Source organism: Polyergus mexicanus, unplaced genomic scaffold (genome assembly GCF_030449975.1).
Source record: "Polyergus mexicanus isolate NDT 795.1 unplaced genomic scaffold, iyPolMexi1.0 SCAF_2, whole genome shotgun sequence".
NCBI lineage: Eukaryota > Metazoa > Arthropoda > Insecta > Hymenoptera > Formicidae > Polyergus > Polyergus mexicanus.
In genome coordinates, this window is record NW_027223322.1 from 7,305,949 (window position 1) to 7,322,005 (window position 16,057).

Below are 16,057 nucleotides of genomic sequence, written 5' to 3' on the forward strand. Positions count from 1 at the left end.
CAAAATGAGATTTGCAAATGAGAAACTTTTTTTCGAAATCTTTTTCAATTACAGTTTCGTCTAATGAAAAATTAATGTTTTTAGTGGTTTTGTTAGGAGTGGAAGTGTGATGTGTTTCTGATTTGTTAGATTTTGTTCGATTGTATGTTTCCTGAGCAAGCTGAAAATTTCGTTCTACTTCGTCTTTATCAGCTGTACCTCTTGTCCCTTTACTCATTCCAGTTTAAAAGATCGCACATTACTATCCCGGCTGAGCCCCCAAAATTTAAGAACAGTATGTTACGTCCAGACTCGAAAAAGGATGAGTCGATGGGAGGGCGCAACAACTATCTTAATTATCCCGAAATCAGACGCTTTGCGGCGTAAGAATCAGGTCGAACGAACTCTTGGGTCTGAAACCCAGGTAAACGACCGTTCGGGTCGCTATTACGCTGTTTATTCAGACGTTCGCTCGGTGGTCCCTTTTCGGTCAGGGAATTTAATCCCTTTTACGCGGGATGGGACCTAGTGCGATCTTCGTACTGGGAACGAGAGAGGGGTTAAGAATTGTTTATTTAGTTAAATAAAATATAATTTTATTTATTAGAAAAATAAAAGGTTCGAATACATGATATATATATATATATATTTGTAGAAAGTGATAACATTTATCGTGTGAGTGTGAGTATTTGTGTGTAGTTGAGTTTATCGCTCCGTGGGTGTTACAATGGTTCGGGGGACATCAGCCAGACTGAGTTGGAAAAGGCTCTATCGTTAAGATTAGAATTCTGGCTGGTAAATACAATATCTTCTATTATCTTTCAAAAAAAAAAATAAATACATAGTGTAAAAGTAGGTCAGTGAGGAAAATCGTAATCGTGATTGTTAATTCTGTTAATTATTTGCTTTGATTAAATTATGGTTGATTTTAGCGATATATTGTTTAACTATCCTAATCGTTTTTGAGTCAGCTTGCGCCAACGCCCTCCGAGTCCTGCGATAAACTCGATGTATGTACTTGGCTCGCGAATGAAGTCGCTTAATCGAAATACGCAAGGTGATCTTTCTCACTATAGAAAATTATAAGTGATGATTCCTGGTTGGAATTCGCGTAAGGAAAAATTGCTTGGTAGCGACTTACTCTTTTTAAGTAGAGGACGGACGGGCAGCTTAACTCGGAGATTGTCGTTCGTGGTCGAGAGAGATGCTGTTGAACAAGACGTGCCGGACTGATTCGTTAACCGGGTGACTCTGATAAAAACTGAGAGAGTGGAGTCTCGCGGGCTCCCTTTTTATAGTTCGTCGATTGGTCGAAGGTGAACATTTTCCGATGGACCTTTGCACACATGATTTTGAGGTGAATAGCAAAGGTCTATGATTTCTATCGATGATGATGTGGTTATTTTGTTAGATATTTCGTAAGATGATTTCATCGTCTCTTCGCTGTTTATTTGTTCTTTCGCTGGACAGTCTATATATGGAATATCTATTGATTGGCTTAATTTCTTCTTGTTTTTCTCGTTGTTACTCATAGATATATTTACTGATAAATGATGAAATGTATAAAGTTTAAAACATTATGTGGTGCAAGATGTTCTATTTACCGAAAGACTTATTTTTATTGTCAATCGACGATCCTTGCTGCAATTTCGCGGAAGGAAGGAATCGTGGAGTCGGCAGGACGTAACAATATGATAACAGCACAATATGAAAGAACCTCGAAAATTGTAGGCTTACTAGAAGCCTACTTAAAATAAAAATTTCTTAATGTAAAAGTCTTAATGTAAAATAATAAAAATCCAGTCAAATTAAAATCATTGATATCATTGTAATATCGAGAGAAAAGATAAATTAAGTTTCTAACTTATAATCTTGAAATCATTTTAGTTCAGAGATCAGCTCTTAACATCTAGTTATATAATTAAAATATCATGTTTCGAAGTAGTATTTATTAGATATGATTTAATACCTCAGGCTCATTATATTAACCAATAAAAACAGTGGAAGGCCTATTTGAGCTAAATAATTGGGTAGTTTATTATTAATTTATATAAAATAATATATTTAGTGAAAGTGCGTCTCAATTTTTTAATCATTATCATTAAAATTTGGCTAATACTGATTGTATTATTATATATAAATTAATGAATAACTGCCCAAACTGCTCGATTCAAAAACAGGCCTCTCATTGGATTAGTATTTATTAGAAACAGGATTTATACATATAGGAGGATAGAAGTAATGAAAACCCAGTCAAATTAAAATTGTTGATTTATTGTAATACTGAGAGAAGAAAGAAACAAACTTTCTAACTAATAATCTTAAGATCATTTTAATCCAAATATCAGCTCTTAACATCTAGTTATATAATTGCAATATCTTCCGAAGTAGTCTTTATTAGTTCAAAATTAAAATTTATACATATATTTAGAAAGATAGACTCCATAATTAAAAAAAAATTTTATCGGTCCCGGAACATGCCGTATGTTCAAAAATGCAAATAAACTTACTATATTTTAAAACATAAGAATATATCGCTTTAATATGATAACAGCACAATCTGAAAGAACCTCGAAAATTGTAGGCTTACTAGAAGCTTACTTAAAATAAAAATTTCTTAATGTAAAAGTCTTAATGTAAAATAATAAAAATCCAGTCAAATTAAAATCATTGATGTCATTGTAATATCGAGAGAAAAGATAAATTAACTTTCTAAGTTATAATCTTGAAATCATTTTAGTTCAGAGATCAGCTCTTAACATCTAGTTATATAATTAAAATATCATCTTTCGAAGTAGCATTTATTAGATATGATTTAATACCTCAAGCTCATTATATTAACCAATAAAAATAGTGGAAGGCCTATTTGAGCTAAATAATTGGGTAGTTTATTATTAATTTATATAAAATAATATATTTAGTGAAAGTGCGTCTCAATTTTTTAATCATTATCATTAAAATTTGGCTAATACTGATTGTATTATTATATATGAATTAATGATAAACTGCTCAAACTGCTCGATTCAAAAACAGGCCTCTCATTGGATTAATATTTATTAGAAACAGGATTTATACATATAAAAGGATAGAAGTAATGAAAACCCAGTCAAATTAAAATTGTTGATTTATTGTAATACTGAGAGAAGAAGGTAACAAACTTTCTAACTAATAATCTTAAGATCATTTTAATCCAGATATCAGCTCTTAACATCTAGTTATATGATTGAAATATCTTCCGAAGTAGTCTTTATTAGTTCGAAGTTAAAATTTATATATATAGAAAGATAAATACTATAATTTTTAAAATTTTACCACTACCGTATATTCAAGAATGTAAATAAACTTATTGTTATACCTTAAAACATAAGAATACATCGCTGTAATGTAAAAATAAGATAATATAAAAAAAAAACTCGAAATCCTTTTCTTCGTCAAGCTCTCTACACTATAGTTTTATTTATTATAACTTTTATAAAAATTATTTTATAAAAAAAACAAATATATTTGAATATTCAGTAATGTAATACAAAATAACAAATTAATAATAATTAATATTAATAATACACATAATACACATAATTACTGGAACAATTTAGAATTTAGAAATAAAAATGTAATGAATCTCAATCTTATATAACTTATTATCTTACGAAATATAATATATAATATTATATTGTATATATCACTTTACTTACAAGTTATAGTTTTTTTTAAATATAGTATTAACTATTATTACTACATAAAATATAAATGTTCTTGAATATTGAGCATTTTAGTAACAAGTTTTGTTTTTCTTTAACTGGTTGTGTAACCATGTTTTTATTACATCGGGTTTCCTATCTTTTAAGATGTTATATGTCATTTTAACCTTTTCTATTTCTGGTAACGGTGGCACTTTTCCTTTACGTATATATTTTGAAAAATATACTTTTGCATCTGTTATCTCTTTATCTGTCCACCGTTTTTTTTTATATATGTTTCACGGCCTGCAATGCAAATAGAATCTATGATGAAAAATGATTGAAGGAGAGCTTGATGTACATAACATCTATTTATCATATATTTACATGATTGATTTTTCTGTTTCCTTTTTTTGTTTTCATGTACTATACTCTCATTAGAACTACTTGAGCTCGTATTCATTGCATAATCTGATATGTCACTATCCGAATCTTTTCCTATTAAAAACGAAAAAAAGAAAGAAAAATTATAATATAAAAATAACCTGAAATCCAAGCGTAATATGAAAAATAAAGATAAAACTATATTTAAAAAAAAAAACATTTTGTTTAAGCTAATGTTCTCATTTAAATATGAATATTTAATAAAGAAATTTTTGACTGTCAATTTACACATGGGTAGAAATAATTGTGATATACACAATTGTGTACTTACGATAAATTAGACCTTTGTTTTTGGAATAAATATTTTGTTTTTTTCGTGGATTTAAGACCCGTTTGTTTTCTGTGTTTAATTTAAATATTATTAAAAAGTTCTTTAAAGGAGCACATGTTATATAGAACAAAAATATTAATAACAGAAAGCAATAAGCATAATTTACCTTTGCAAAATTTATCTTTGTCTTTATTCTTTTTTTGTACATTTTGCATTTTTTTTATTGTATTATTTTGTTTTTCTCTATTTTGTGTAATTTTCTTTCGCTTTACTTTCTGTTTCTTTTTTTTCCAAACTTCCTTTTTTTCCTTTGCTTCTATTGAAGTATCAGTAAATGCTTCATTTGTATCGACAAATGTCTGTGATACAAATGTCTGATAAACAAAAGTACAGATAATAAATTAATGATAATTTAACTCTTAATTAAAGTTAGTATAGTTGCTAACCTTGATTATATTGAAGAAAAGATTATTGTTTTCACTGTTCACATAATTACATCAGTTTCGTTGGAGGTTGTCGTCATATTCACGCCTTGAGCTTTTTCTAAAATCTTTGACATTTCTAGTATATCAACTTTAGCAACGGGTTGCTTATAAATCTCCTTGTGAATGTGTTCATGATGATCCATAAAGTTTGCTACCCTCGTTATTTGATTATCTGTCAAGTTTAAATCCACACATTTTGTTGCAACATGTTTGCGCAAGGTAGTACCACGCAGTGTGGAAATATTTTTTGCTCCACATTCACTTGCAAAATCTCGCATTAATCTACAAGCTCATAAATGTTTATAGTGTCTTTTATTAACACTAAATAATCCAAACAAAAAAGGATTTCTTGATGGCACCTTAGCATCCTTTCGAAATTGTAACAAGAGTTGAATACTTTTTAACATTTGCGTATCTAATAGCACTGGAACATAGTCTAACATAGTTATGAGTTTTGTCGGTTTGTTTGGAAGATTTACACATAGCATTTGTACCACAGGCGCATACATAGTTTTTATAGTCGTTAATTAAAATCCTTTCAGTTTCTCCGGCTCTGCGACGATTAAATACTTGAATGGCTATAAGAGTTACCTCGACTAATGCTTTCCATGCTTCGTATAAAAATTCTTTTGATAATATTTTACTATTCTCATTTATTTATTTATTTTTTTTTTTAAATAATCGCTTAGAATTTTAATATCACTTGTTCGAGGCAATACTATCTTTTTTTGTCGTTTCATTTTTGTTTGGGTTTCTATTACCACCTTATTTACAGTTCCACTAAAATCTACATCATAAATCTTTATAAAATCCTCAACATCTTTCCGCTTTATTAAATCATTGTCTACCATATATATAACATCTAAGATTTTGCCGATTTTTTTTATACAGGTACCAAGAGTAGATGCATTAGTTGGATGTTTATACATATTTGTATTATAATCAAATTCTGCAACATCATTGACTGCCTCAATGATCATTTTGTAAAATTGTGGAGCATATGCAGCAGCTAAAGTATTAATTTCAGAGTTTCGATTTCTCAAAGCTAATACTAAACGACCTAGGAGACATCGGTGAGCCCGTATATAGTTATTCTGATGTTCATGAACATGGCTTTTGCACATATTATTTCCATAGAGAATAATTGCATGATCATATCTTATAGCTTTGGTTATTTCATCTTCTTGTAAGATTGGCAATATTTCTACTCTCATTCTTCTGCTTATTTCTGGATGATATCTGCCAAGAGCTCTTTGAGCATTTTGTAAAGTTGTTCGAGAACTTGAATTTTCATCCTTATTACATTGTTGGACATGATGTCTTAAATTATTCTGCGCATAAAACCCATTACAGTAAGGGCAATTAACAAAATTCGTACCATTGTGTTTCGTTTTTTGTGTAGGTCTTCTAACAGTTATCAATCTACCATGATTAAACTCCTTTGTCGCATTGAAAATAAAATTTCCTTCTTTTCTTATACTTGCTATTTTATATAAATGTTCAGCACATCCTTTTGGTAAATTTAAGAAATCTTTGACTTGATCCTCATCGCGGTGTTTGTTTTCCAAATGACGCGCTATTTTACTTTGTAGAGTATGGCAAAATACACAAAAATTTTTGTTGTTGTTACCTTTAAGACCATTTGACATTTCAGCAGTTAATTCAAAATTATTACATGCACTATTTCCAGGAACATTAAATTTGAATTGACTATATTCATTGTTTTCGGGTGCACTGCTTATTTCATTAGTATTATTGTTCGAATTTGCCGTTATCTCTGTGTTATTAATTTCTGATGAACTTCGAGTTTCCTCATCAGTTGGTTTGTACTCACTGATATTTTCAGTTACATTTGTTTTTAAACTATCATTATTGCCATCATCTAAAATAGAAACAAAAGTATATATCTAAAAAATCTAGTACAGCTAAAAGATATTCAATTCAAGTATATTAATTTCTAAAATAAATTAATAAGTATAATTAATTTATGAGCATTAAAAAATATTGCTATCTATACTCAAAATCTTTGTATTTAAAATTATTCATTTTCTACTACTTACTATAGCTTGATAAATTTAAAAATGATATAGACTTCTTGTTAGATAATCTAAATTTCGAATATTTATTTTTTGCTGAAGATTTAAGTATTCCTTGTTCATTTTCTTTTTTAGCAATTTTTGTTGGTCTTACTTTTAAGACAGTATATGGTATATTGTATATAATGTCTTCAGTAATGATACATTTTGACACTATATTTTTTTAATTATTATTAGAATCATAACCATCAAAATGTGCAACGGTCTTTTCATGATGCATGTTTTTAGAAATAGAATGCGAAGAGCTTTTATCTTGAACGTTTTTCATTTTAATTAAATTTTCATCTTGATTTGTGATATCAGTTAATTGTTGGAAACAATTTTTATCTGATTGTTGAAAATTGCATGATTGTTTTTTTGATTCTTCACTCATGTCATTTCTCTGAATTTGACAGAGTGCTCTTTCAGCTTTATATATCTGTTTTGACTGTTCATCTATTTTATAAGTTTTACTTAAGGCTCCTGAGTAGTCGCCGCGGCCATATTGGAATGATGACGTCAGAAGCGAGAAATGACACGCTGAGAATTCTTGCGTGCCATTTTAAAATAAAAAGATATTTTTAAAAAACAAGACTACAGATCGCTTTAGTATACTCGTAAAATTGTCCGAAAACTAAGCTTTTCTTTTGACAAGTAATAAATAACTGTAAAATGAGTGTCAAAGTAAGCCTAGTCATACGGGAAAACATGTAGTTTGACAGCTGTCGAAAGAAGTGGAAAATGTTCTTTTTACATAATACTTAACTTACTAAGCTTAGTTTTCGGACAATTTTATAAGTTTCACAAATACGTTACACATCACAGCATTAACATAAAGTGAATAATTACGAAATGGTACGCAAGAATAATTTGGGCTGCCAAAACGTCACTTTTCACGCCTCATAGTTCATCGATTTGCAACGTGAGGCGCTGCATAAAAATTCTGACATATGGGTAACACGCTGGTAACTTGTAGCTAACACGTAACATATATATAGTATATATCTTTTATATATCTATTATATAGTGTAGTACTCTATTAGAAAAATACTTGAGCAAAGGAAGGGCACAATGCTCAGCCATTTCCCAAAAAATTTGATTTTAATAATATTTAAATAATATATTTTCTTATATACAGCTCTGTTAGGTCGATTATTGAGAAGGCGACATAGCTCGGACATTAAAGCGGGTGACTACCACGCATCAGATCCGGGTTCAATTCTTGTCCCTGGCACTTTTTTTCTCATTCTTTTTTATACAATCTAGCAACGAATATTTATTCATGTAAAATAAAGTTAATTAAATTAAATTTTTTTTAATTGCACTTTTGGAAGGCAATTTTTTTTTAATTTATTCAATTTAATTTATTCAATTTTAATTTATTATTTTATACATTCTATCCGATACAAAACGAAGTAAATAAAACGCCACTTTTTGAACATAATTATAATTTTATACAAAATTACAACAAGTAATTACGACAAGTATATCATCCGAATAATTGTAATCGATCTGTAGAGAATGTTGATGTTACTGATAATAAGGATGAATAAGTTTTGACACATTTGTTTGTGATTTTGTATTAAATTATAACTATGTTCAAATAGTGGCGTTTTATTTGCTTTATTTTATATTGAGTAGAATGCATAAAATAATAAGGTTGTAAGTTTAACAAAAATTATGCTCAGTTTCATGAATAAATTAAAAGAAAATTGCCTTCCGAAAGTGCAAATTAAAAAAAATTTAATTTAATTAACTTTATTTTATATGAATAAATATTCGTTGTTAGATTGTATGAAAAAAGAATGAGAAAAAGAGTGGCAGGGATAAGAATTAGGGGAAAGCCATATTGTTTAAATAATGTTCTTGGAAATGGCTAAGCATTGCGCTCTATTCCTTTGCTCAAGTATTTTTCTAATAGAGTACTACATTATAAAAGCCTTTTTCAATTCGGTAATCCTAAAGTCGCATTGATTATAGATATCAACAAATCCTTTTCCACAATTAAGGTACACATAATAACGGAGTGCGGAGTTTAACATTTCATATGAAAAGTTAAAAAAAATGAGAAAATTACAGTTTTGTTATCGGCTTCTGCCGTCAACATTTACTTAATATAACAAATTTGTAATCTGTACGTGCCTAATCAGTAAACTCCGCACTCGGCATTTCATCAAAGAGTATAAGTGAACTTAGAAAAGTGAGTTTAGAAGCTTTATAAAAAAGAGTTTGCAAAATAAAATTTTCGTGCATATGTGTGTGTGCGAGATGGAGGCTCAAGAATAAAACAGAGCAGTAGATTAGTTGCGTGATGTCGCGATAGACGGAGCTGTAATCTTACACGACAAGGACAGACATAATCGTACTACCTTTGTCTCTTTTATGCGTGGGAGAGTAATATACATGTACGCACTAACATTATTGCAGTATCTTTTTTCTCTCGATCATACGCTCTGTCTCTTTCTAATCGCTTGCTCGCTCGCTATGTACTACGTATCGCTTAGCTTCATGTTCCTCGCATATTTACTTACGCGTTCACTCGCGCTTCTCTCTCTCTCTCTCTGTCTCTCTCTCTCTCTCTCTCTCTCTCTCTCTCTCTCTCTCTCTCTCTCTCTCTCTCTCTCTCTCTCTCTCTCTCTCTCTCTCTCTCTCTCTCTCTCTCTTTCTGCTCGTTCATTATTGTATTCTTTTATTTCCATTATTATATTCTTTTATTTGCTCAATTTTTATTCTTTCTATTCTCGCCTCCCTACATGAAAATAAATAAATTTATTTATTTATGTTTATTTGATACATCATAAATGAGAGACACAAGTTATTTTCTTTTTCTATTTAACTATAGTTAAATACAACACATGTACATACAAAAATACACAAAATTAAATACTTTTTCTATTTATGACATACACAATATCTCATTTATGTTGTATAAAATAGAGACGAATAAATTAATGTATTATTATGTAGGAAGACGAGAATATAGAAAGAATAAAAGTCGAAGAAATAAAAGAATATAATAATGGGGATGAAAGAATACAATAAAGAACGAGGAGCAAGCGAGATGACAAACATCAAACAGTTCCGAAGTCTCGTTCGCGAGGCTCTCTTTATCTATAATATCTCGGGTTACATATCGTTCGTAAAATTTCTGTTTTTCGTATTTTATCGATATCAAAATAATTTTAATAGATTAATGAGATTCTTGCGATTAAAATAATACTAAACATGACATAAATCGGATAATTTTTGATCAGTTATGTTATTAAAATTATGATTACTTATTTCATTTAAAATAATCGGATTTATATCGTATTTGGTGTCATTTTAATCGCAAAAATGTAATTAATCCATTACAATTATTTTCAGATATATAAAATGCGAAATACAAAAGTTTTATTTTCTATAGTAAGATGACATATATACGTGAAAGATTACAGATAAAAGGAGTCACGTGAGCGAGGCTTCGGAACTCTTTCATGTTTGTCATCTCACTTACTCCTTCATTCTTTCTCGCTCTCGCTTTTGTCGACTCTTCACCGTCGGGGATCTTTCCTTATCTACAAAATATAAACATCTTCTATATAAAAAGTGAAACTTGTATTTTCCATTTCATCTGTATAAAAATAATTATAATGGATTAATGAGATTCTTGCGATTAAAATGACACGAAACATGACATAAATCGGATTATTTTTAATCAATTATGTTATTAAAATTATGAGTACTTATTTCATTTAAAATTATCCGATTTATGTCATATTTGGTGTTATTTTAATCGCAAAAATCTCATTAATCCATTATAATTATATTTTTATACTAATAAAATACAATATGAAAGTTTCAGTTTTTATTTTATAAGATGTTTATATATAGTAGATAAGGAAAGATCCCCGCGCGATGCTGGAGAGTCGACAAAAGCGAAAGCAAGAAAGAATGAAGGAGCAAGCGAGACGACAAATATCGAAGAGTTCCGAAGTCTCGCTCGTGAGGCTCCCTTTATCTATAATCACGTTAAATTAATATATATAAATTAATATAAAATTTATATATATATATATATATATATATACAGGGTGTCCGGCGTCAATCGCATCACCGGTCGTGTGCAGGTAGAGCAGATGAAATCGAGAAGAAAAGTCCTTTACCTATTTTTTCTATAACACTTAATAAAAGAGTTATTATTGAGTAAAGTCTGGCCAATCAGCGCCGACCTTTAGCCGGGCGCACGTCAGTGAGCCGCACACTGTGAAGTGTGCAGTGTGCACACTATCAGGCGCGCGGTTCCCCGACGTGCGCCCGGTTAAAAATCGGCGCTGATTGGCCAGACTTTACTCAATAATAACTCTTTTATTAAGTGTTATATAAAAAATTGGTACAGGACTTTTCTTCTCGGTTTCACCTGCTCTACCTGCACATGACCGGTGATGCGGTTGACGCCGGACACTCTGTATATATATATGTCATGTTACTATAGAAAATCAAATGTCTGTATTTCGCATTTTATATATCCGAAAATAATTTAAATGCATTAATTACATTATTGTGATTAAAATGACACGTCGTAAAATATTAATAAATAATGTTTTTATGTATTGAATTAATTTTTATCAATATGAAAATAACTTTTTATTCGGTTACAGAATATTCGTTTATAAAGATGCGCATTTGTTTTTATTATTACGCGATATTTGTAGCATGCATGTATCTAAGTATGTATGTACGTATCGGGGAATAAGGCGACTGTACTATTCACACGCACACAGCCAGGCATATGCGATAATATCAGTGCGCGGCAGTACTCAGTCTCAGTCTCAGTCGGGCGTGTTGTGTACATACGCGTAACGAGAGATAACCGCAAAAGTGTGCTTAACCGTTATAACGCGTTATAACGCGTCGAATTTAAAAAACGAGTGTTGTGTTTGTGTAGTTATAGTGTGTTTATATAATGGGGCGAAAATGTAATGAGAAACGCTTGCCTCGCTTTGCCTACAGACTTTCTTTAAAAAGAATAAGGGTCAAAGGGTTAGTATATTTATATACCATAATTCTAGAAGGAATTGTTTTAATGTATACTATATACTAATATGTCGCTAGATATAATTGAATTTTTTTTCCGTGCAGTTTACACAAAAATATAAGTATGATAATGTAATATTATATTATATAAAAATGTAATATTTCAAGTTTCTTTTTTTATTTTTTGATTATATCTTTAAAGCAATTCCTAAATAGAAAACAACAAATAAAGACATTTGTATAAAAAAAATTGTAACATAAAATTAATCTTTAAATAGAATTTAGAATTACTACAATACATGAACATACACATTATATGTATATGATGCACATAGTATTTAGTACTCATATAGTATTTTTGTTATAAAGAAATGGACAGACATGGACAAAAGAGAAAGAGAAAGAGAGAGAGAGAGAGAGAGAGAATAGAAATGAGTAAGCGAGGAAATGGCTGTACAACGATATATCGATTAATAATTCACATTAGTCGCTAAATATTAGTGAGCATAAAGTATTGCTATGGAGAAAGATCCAACTATTTCCTTTTTTTTCTTACTTTTGGCACTTGTATAGACACTTGCTCATTTACACTCATATTCTCTTTCTCTTTGCCCATTCTTCTCTGTCCGCCTCTTTCTGATCCGAGCATACTATATGTGTGTTATATATTATCTATATGCGATCTTTTCGTGAACTGGTTGTAAATATTTCATACCAGATGCGGTTTGCATGAGCGTTCTGGTTAAAAATATATCCCAGAGGCGATTTACGTGTGCTGGTTATTGTAAAAAATATTCCAGAGGCGATTTACGTGTGCTGGTTATTGTAAAAAGTATTCCAGAGGCAATATACATGTGCTGGTTGCTTTACAATATTTTGAACCGGATGCGATAGATATGTAAGATTAGCAATATAACCGTTATTATATATTATAATACATATATATGTATTGTGCTATTGTATGTATGTATGTATGTATTAAGTAATGTGTGCAATTGTGTTCAAATATGCAATAAAGGCAGACACGTGTCTATGTTATACTGTTATCTATACGCTTAGATACGCTTAGATATGCGTGCGAGGCAATAGAGCAGTAGAAATACACGATGTTGTCCGATTTCATCATATTGAACACAAGTCTTTTTCAAATATGCATAAAACATGCAGAAATATTATCGGTAACAGCGGAACTAAAATTATTGATATTATCGATAATTTCGGTCGGTATTATCGATAATTTTAGTTACGCTTAGATGAAGGCGCTAACCCGTCGGAGTCCGCTCGTCATTGTTGGATCCCCTTAATAACAAAAATAATTATTATTCTATTATTAATTACGTATATGTACGTTCTATAACAATTCAAAATATTTATGTTTTATGGTTATCAAAGTATTGTGCTATCACATTTGTGATACGCATGTTCTTGAAACTAAGTGATGCGCTCCTTAGTTACGATTTACGATGCAGTGATGCGTTGCTAAGGAGCGAGGGATAAGAGGGGAGCAGCGAGCAGTAGGCGTGAGCTAAAAAAATCCAGCCGAAAGTTACATATAAATTCCAGTTCACTTATATCAGTGGTGCTGGGATTTACTTGCACATTTCGGCCCGATTCTGTGGCTCATGCCTATTGCCCCCCACTCACCGCTCGTGCGTTAGCAACGAGTCGCCAGATATGCGTGACTAAGGACCGCGACGCTTCGTCTCAGGAGCGTTTATATGTAAGAATGCCCAAATATAATAATAAGGCAATACTTTTCTAAATACACCGCGAAAATTCTTAGAATTAAAAGTTTTTTTTCAATATTTTATAATTTATTGATATAAAATATTGAAGAAAAACTTTTAATTATAGAAAAGTATTGTCTTATTATTATATTTGGGCATTCTTATATACGGACGCTCCTGAGACAAAGCGTCGCGTTCCTTAGTTACGCGTATCTGGAGACTCGTTGCTAACGCACGAGCGGTGAGTGGGGAACAATAAGCGTGAGTCACGAAATCGAGCCAAAATGTACAAGTAAATCCCAGCACTGACTTATATGATAAGTCGTTGAACAGGGTTCTTATTCCTACCGCAGTATCTTTATTCCTATGTCGCCACCGTCAACTCGGAGTTTCACGGTAACTACTCAGGAGCCTTAAAGAAACATTATTTTTTATATTATTACTGCAATCAGTCAAATGATATACATTTGATGTAACATTTTTTCTTATTTTTTAACGCGTTCTTCTTAATTTGATCTAAAAAAAGAAATCATTAAATTTTATATACCAATCTAATGTATAGAATATATTTAAATTTACCTTCTGCATGAATAATAGGAGAATCATCTTTAATCATGTTTAGATTTTCTTTATCTAATACAGTTTCCATTGATATTAGCTTTTCTTTATTTATATGCATTGACGAGACTTCATTTTCAGTATCAATAACTTTATTATTTATATGATTTTTATTTAAATTTTTTCAGTCAATTCATCATTTGTGTTGTAGTGCGTTTGTTGATCAATGTTACAAAGTGACTCACATATTGTTTCTGATTCTGCCAAAGATGTGCAAATAGATTCTTTATTTTAAAATGATATTAAATTTGAATCCATAATATTACTTATATTGCTTATGCTACAATAGATGTATTAGCTTTATCACTGCATTCTGTTTTTTCACTGACATCTAAAATATTTTCTGGCGCACAATTGCTACTTGTAACAAAATTGTTATTATTCACATTTATATCATGTAACTGGAATAATGAAAGTAATGTAAGTTTGAATTAGATTAATAAAGATCTCATAACTATTCACAAGTTGGCTTTTCTTTAAATTAGGGAATATTATATATAGATTTAAAAATATATATTATTGACATTATTCACATTTAAAACTGTATAATATTACTTACATTGGATACATTGATTTTATCATTGTATTCCATTTCTTTAGTGTCAAAATCAAAAGTCCTTTTTGATTCACAGTTGCTGTTTAAAGAATCTTCTTTGTCAGTCTTATTTGTATATTATAATTATAACAATTACAAATATAATCTTGATAATTATAACCTAAATATTAAACTTATAATATTATTTTACTGGTTTCATAATAAGTGCTTACATTTTTGTTGTTTATAATTGTTTCTTTTGCAGAATTTTTGTCTACGTAAAATTGATTCTGTGCATCTTTTACTATAAAAGTTTCAGCTAAGCTTTCTCTTGCCTCTTTGTTTTTATAACATTTTGCAATATCTACTAATCTAATTGATATATTGGGCATTTTAAAAGTTTCTTCTGCATTAACCATTGATTGGATGGAATGAATAATGTCTTTATTAATTGTGGATCGCAGTTTACCTATATAAAAATAATATTTGTATAATAATTTAAATGAATACCTGTATAGAAGCAGTTTAATATTTATATGGAAGTATTACACTCTGTATTAAAAACTAAAAAAATACTTCCTGATATCATTAGACTATAAACATTGTAAACAATATAAACACTATAAACTTCAAAATATTGTAGTATCAATAGTATTACATGAGAAAACGTAAATTATAAATCAATTTATAAAATATTTTTTTACGTTTTGCTGGCATTTTTATTTTTTTTGTTCAAACTGAAATATATAGTTATATTAATGTTAAACATTTTTTAACTTTTTCTAAAGATTTCGAGAAATCTACTTCATATTATTTGATATATTCTGCCTATAACTTCTTTCTGATTAGAGATAAGAGCTAAGATAAAGATAACGGTTAAAAATTTGGTTCGAATAGGACATATACGAGAAAGTGTTTCAACACGTTCATCCCATCCACGAAGTCAGTGGCACTTAGGGCCGTGGCACATAGAAAAACTTAAGCAGTAAGACTTAAAGGTGCCTTTACATGGTAGCGTTAAGCGTTGAGCGTCTGCGCAGAAAATTGCGCAGAATCTAATTTCAACCTAGAATCTATCTCGTTTAAATTCTGTGCATTTTTCTGCGCAGACGCTCGACGCTTAACGCTGCCATGTAAAGGCACCTTAAGACTTAAGAATTTCAACCATATGGAATTTTCAGCGTAGCTTACGTTTCAATATGGCTACCTTACTGTTCGACCGTGATT

General features: G+C 30.1%; 1 protein-coding gene and 1 long non-coding RNA gene across 4 annotated transcripts; both read right to left on the bottom strand.

Annotated features, from left to right (window-relative positions):
* Positions 1 to 1,271: 1,271 nt before the first annotated feature.
* On the bottom strand, positions 1,272 to 7,175 carry LOC138941694 (myb-like protein A). Its single transcript, XM_070311546.1, has 6 exons — positions 7,142 to 7,175; positions 5,749 to 6,741; positions 4,871 to 5,031; positions 4,541 to 4,748; positions 4,047 to 4,157; positions 1,272 to 1,522 (listed from the first exon to the last, which is right to left on the bottom strand). The coding sequence occupies exons 1-6, from the start codon at positions 7,173 to 7,175 to the stop codon at positions 1,272 to 1,274; spliced, it is 1,758 nt and encodes a 585-aa protein (XP_070167647.1).
* Positions 7,176 to 12,369: 5,194 nt separating this feature from the next.
* Positions 12,370 to 14,936, bottom strand: LOC138941948 (uncharacterized). 3 transcript variants are annotated; one of them, XR_011448225.1, is made up of 4 exons: positions 14,855 to 14,936; positions 14,257 to 14,696; positions 14,026 to 14,193; positions 12,370 to 13,475 (listed from the first exon to the last, which is right to left on the bottom strand). It is a non-coding gene; the product is annotated as an uncharacterized lncRNA (long non-coding RNA). The 3 variants fall into 3 exon arrangements; XR_011448226.1 differs by lacking the exon at positions 14,855 to 14,936 and having other exon boundaries at positions 12,370 to 13,249; positions 14,257 to 14,774; XR_011448224.1 differs by lacking the exon at positions 14,855 to 14,936 and having other exon boundaries at positions 14,257 to 14,774.
* Positions 14,937 to 16,057: the final 1,121 nt, after the last annotated feature.